This window comes from Rhagoletis zephyria, unplaced genomic scaffold, assembly GCF_001687245.7.
Source record: "Rhagoletis zephyria isolate East Lansing unplaced genomic scaffold, Rhagoletis_zephyria_1.1 Rzeph_scaffold_02836, whole genome shotgun sequence".
Taxonomy (NCBI): domain Eukaryota; kingdom Metazoa; phylum Arthropoda; class Insecta; order Diptera; family Tephritidae; genus Rhagoletis; species Rhagoletis zephyria.
Window position 1 is genome coordinate 68,934 of NW_016159920.1, and position 5,090 is coordinate 74,023.

Below are 5,090 nucleotides of genomic sequence, written 5' to 3' on the forward strand. Positions count from 1 at the left end.
ATTTATTTAATAATTTTGTTTCAGTTTTTTAATAATTTATTTTTTATTTATTAATTTTTTTTTAATTAAACGAAGTTCTGGGCTTAGGTAACTTGCCAAATTTTAAAAAGTAAGTTAGCTTATACTAAAGTAAACAAAAAGATAAAATGGGTATTCATTTAAACACGTAAATGCCCCGTAACCGCGTAAAACTCGTAAATAAACTGGTTTTCCATCCAAAATTAAGTTTACGAGGGTAACGTGGTTACGAGGCATTTACGCGTTTGGATGAATACCCCTTATATAAAAAAATAAAATTTGTTTCCGAATAAATTCTGGACTGTTGCATCTGAAGCAATGAAAATAAACAAAAATATTTTGAAGTAAAATCATATATATATATGTACATACATATATCCTTTCGGTAAAAATTTATTACAAAAATTTAATTTTGTTAATTTCTGAAGATAAAAAAATATGTATTTCGAAGCAAAATAATTGCAATAAACATAAGTAATCACATAAATTTTTTGGTGAAATTGTCGGACTACAGAAATGTAAAAGCAACAAAATTAAAAAGATATGCCTATTTTAACTTTTTCCCAAGATTTTTTAATAATTTAATATGTACATTATAGAAACTTATTTTATAAAATTAAATTTTTTATTTACAATTCAAAAATATGCTTAAAATATGAATAAAAAATTCCATTCAGGTATGTTTTCAAAATTTCTTAAGAGATTAAGGAATTAAAAAAAAAATAATTTGTTTTCAAAATTTCTTAAGAGATTAAGGAATTAAAAAAAAATAATAATTTAAAAGCAAACCAAAAACCAAATTTCTTTAGAAAAATATATATTCCATGTACATATATATCTATGTTTTTACTTTTTGCACAAGATTTTTTTAATGTTGAAGATATGTAACTTACAAAACCGAATCAAAGTAAAATGGATGATTAAAAATTTATTTATTTATTATTTTTTTAAATAAATTTTCTTATCACTTTTATTTTGGCGTATTAATATTTCTTTCAATTGTGTGATAAAGCTTTGTACCACGATTTAATTTCAAATTTAAAAAGATGTTCAAAATTAATAAAGAAAAAGGTTTTTTTTTTGAATTTATGTATTTATTTAGCGTTTAATTAATTTTTTATATACATTTGTCGTCAGCTGATTAAGTCAAGTGAAATTTTGACTAGTTGTGGCTATTTTTCTATTGTTTATTCAATGTTTATATTTTTTTTTATAAAAGTTTAGCCTTTGCCTAACCAGCGCCACATAAATCCTTATTTCGAACTTCGTATAAAAACTATGAAACTTCAATAAACTTTACTTACTTTAGTAACTACACCCAAACATTTTTTTTCTTTTTTCTTTTTATATCAAAGAATTTGATATGAAAATAATTAAATGCACATACGTTTTTTGAAAATGTTGATACGAGTAATATATTTGCATTAAAAAAGCGAACTATGAAGAAAGTAATAAAGGCATTAAAAAAAAAAATTTAAAAACAATAATTCATTTTTTTATGTTTTTGTGAACCTGATTTTACCACAGCTCACACGCATTAGAAAGACGTAGACCAAAAAGCAATTAAACTTATTAAATTAAAATACTTTGTAAAGGATATTATTTAAAATACCTATGCACACTCCAAATCCAGCACTTCTTTTAATACCAAAATTTATTTAAATTCATCTTTATGTTTTTGTTTATTTTTCAAACATGTAGCGCATTATGTGGAAGCCGAAAAACTGCGCGGAAGACCTTTAGGTGCTGTTGGCAAATATCGCGTCCGCCGCAAATTTCCACTGCCACGCACAATTTGGGATGGAGAAGAGACGAGTTACTGCTTCAAGGTGAGTAAGTGTAAGAGCACGGCTTTAGATATGCACATACATACATACGAGAAGGTGTATGTATTGCAATGTAAATGTGTACGTACAAAATTTAAATTACGTGTACGTAAGGACATGCTGAATTTTAGACACTGAAAAGTCAATGCGTTATTGTTAAAGTCAGCGTTGCATTTTTGAGTTGTTTGTTCATGTAAAGGGAGGGTAACGTTTTTTTTTTTTAATTGTTACCTGGACTACATATAAAGTTCCTTTGTGCATATGAGGATTTATACGTATTTTCGATAAAAGGGGAGAATGCTACATGAAATCATAGTAGTGTTATAACTTGTTTCAGCATAAACATACATATATATATATATATATATATATGTACATACGTTTTCCACGGACCCACATATGTACATATACCCAATACAGGCAGACAGTTAAAGTTTAAAACCTAAATCAGCAACAATTAAGTAGACTTTGAACACAATTCCTTATCAGGTGAATTGTGCGAGATAGGTGGCAGTTTGTTTGCTGTAAGGATTTTTTCCCTTTAAACGGAATGATGGCTGCAACAGAGGCTTCATTTGATTAACCAGTGACCTTAAAAATTGTTACAGACATGTGAGGAGGGTAAAACTTTTTTTTGAAGTCAAATGGAAAATGCACACCAGTCATAATTTAAAGATTTTTGATCGAACAAAGAGGAAAATCTAAGCTCGAAAATGAGTTACTAACCAGAAAGTCTAAGCTATTTTCTGCTGCCTTTATAAATGCTTATTTGCCGCGTTTTTTATTACAATTCGGTTCCTAGTAAAATAATAATTAAAGAGCCTACCCCTTCTAATGAATCCTATAGCCAACGAGTTCTCATCCAGCAGATCCAATTTTTTAAGGATGACCTACACAGAACCCCAGCAACCAACACAGTTTTACCATGTTGTTTGACAATACTGAAAGGGAATATCTCATTGCAAAGAGTCGTGTGTGCCATTTGGCTGCCTGAAAAAATTAATACTAATGCGTCCTCCAATTCCTTTTTAGGATTTATGCTGGCGCAGGTTGAGTTGGGAAGGGATTGTTTATTACAAGTTTCCTGTCCAAGCGGACATGGAGTCAGAAAACTTCCCACGGAATATCAATTTAGAACATCTTTTAAAAAAAGTTGTAGTCGAGAACTCAAGGTTGCAGATCTCTGGAGGCAGTAACTTTGGATGCTTTTCGTTGTGGCACTGCTAAGCACTGCCGAAATCGGCTTGTACGTTGGAGCCAAGCTCAATTAACATTGATCTCCTTCTTTAGGGTGAGTGAAAAGGGTCCCGCGTAAATTTTGTAGGGCCAGAGCGTAAAACTCTGTGCAGTCAAGAGGCGAGAAAGAGAGGAGAAATAGCCGTTAACACTCAAAGATAGCTTATAAGTGGTCGCTGAGGAAGCTTCGAGATATAACAGTTAAACATTAGCTGGGAAAGGACTACATCGTGTTGGACACCCTGTTAATTTATTCTTGGCTTCAAAATTTAGTTTTGGAAGCGCACTGTCACTGTCGATAGCTCGGATGATACGACGTTAACCTCCCTAGGCCCTTTGGAAGGGAGAATGCCTGAATTTCCTCTCGTAGCGTTTGTCTACTAAATATTCGCTTATCTACTAAATATTGTCTGATATGTGTTAAGAATCTATTTAAAAATGAGTAAAAACTTCAATTTTTTCATTCTCTTTTTTCAGGAGAAATCTCGATCTGTATTAAGAGACTGGTACGCACATAATCCATATCCTTCCCCGCGCGAGAAACGTGAATTAGCAGAGGCTACAGGACTGACAACCACGCAGGTGAGTTAATTAGTGTATTTTTTAGTTTTAAAATTTTAGTGTGGAGGAATTGTTTATTTTAATAAAATGTGAGTAAACAGCTTTTAATATTTAAAATAACATTTTATGGAGACAGTTTTTAAGTGATACAATACAATCTTACACCAAGTAGAAAATTTTCAACAGAAGTTACTGGTTAAATAAACTCCTTGAAAGCGATCTATTTAGTTGTAAAAAAACACTCTTGAAAACAAAAAAAATTAAAAATTTTGAAAAACAAAAATTGTGGAAGAACTAGAAAAAAAATTTAAAAAAGCAAAACTAAAATTAAGAACCTTCAGAAAAAAAAATTTAGAAAAAATTGTTTATATTAAAAAAAATTAAATAACTTTGAGAAAAAAATATTAATTTTACTTAATTTTTCACTTGAAATGTTAGCATTTTTGTGTTAGCTAAAGCTTACAAAATTTGCGTTTGTAATTATATATGCTTTTGCCGCATGAAATTTACGAAATTTGTTAAAAGAATTTTTTCGCGTTTCATTTATTTCACACAAGAAATTCTTGCAGCTCACCTTCAACTTTTTCACCAGGTTTCACATTTTCAAATTCAAAAATTTTCAATGTCATAATTGCCAAGAGCCTTTGTATGTATGAATAGTTGCTACAATTTGTTGTTTTTTATTGTTGTTAGTATGCATATGTACATTCATATACATACAAGAACAAGTATACATATGTGTGTACAATTAATCAATTTCACCAACTAATCGCTCGTCTGTTTTTCGCTTGAATGCAGCTAATTAAGTTATGCTTTGTGTAACAAACGCTAAAGGAAATTTCATTAATCACTTTTTTGACCTGATTTACCAAAAATTTAAAATCCTTAAAAAAATTTAATTTTCTAAAAATAAAAAATAAAAAAATTGTTTAGCTAAATTTTTATAATTTTTTCTATCTCTTCTTTTGTTACATGCTTACAGGTTTCCAATTGGTTTAAGAATCGCAGACAAAGAGATCGCGCCGCTGAGCATAAAGAGTAAGTAGCAAGTTAAAAAATTGAAAAAATTCTGATAAAAGATGAAAAGACAAATATAAGAAACGAACTAAAAATTTGAAAATAAAATATAAAAAATATCAAAAACCGCGCGAAATTATAGGCACATGAAAAGTTTTGATATTCTTCGAGTGCATTTAAAAAACAGCTTTAATGACAGTGCATCTGTTACAGAAAAAAATTTCGAAAAGTGTGTTAAAATATATATAAACCAAAAATATGCAACGCTTAACTGTGCGTGCTGTATTTATTAATCATCATTAATCAAAGCTGCAAAAAACTTACAAAAATGAAATTTGCTGCAATTTCACACATGAAATGCCCAAAAAATGCATTCTTTTATTAAAAAAAAAAACAGAAAATATAACGCGTCGAATGTATGAAGATGTCATT

General features: G+C 29.4%; 1 protein-coding gene across 1 annotated transcript in view; it reads left to right on the plus strand.

The window, feature by feature from the left end:
- LOC108367862 (homeobox protein SIX2-like) overlaps window positions 1–4,701 on the plus strand; it is a 13,786-nt gene extending 9,085 nt beyond the window's left edge. The window contains exons 2-4 of the mRNA XM_017622560.1: window positions 1,720–1,847; window positions 3,558–3,662; window positions 4,624–4,701. Of these exons, the coding sequence (XP_017478049.1) occupies window positions 1,720–1,847; window positions 3,558–3,662; window positions 4,624–4,683 (293 nt within the window). The 3' untranslated portion in view covers window positions 4,684–4,701. The remainder of the gene's footprint in view (window positions 1–1,719; window positions 1,848–3,557; window positions 3,663–4,623) is intronic.
- The last annotated feature ends 389 nt before the right edge of the window (window positions 4,702–5,090 follow it).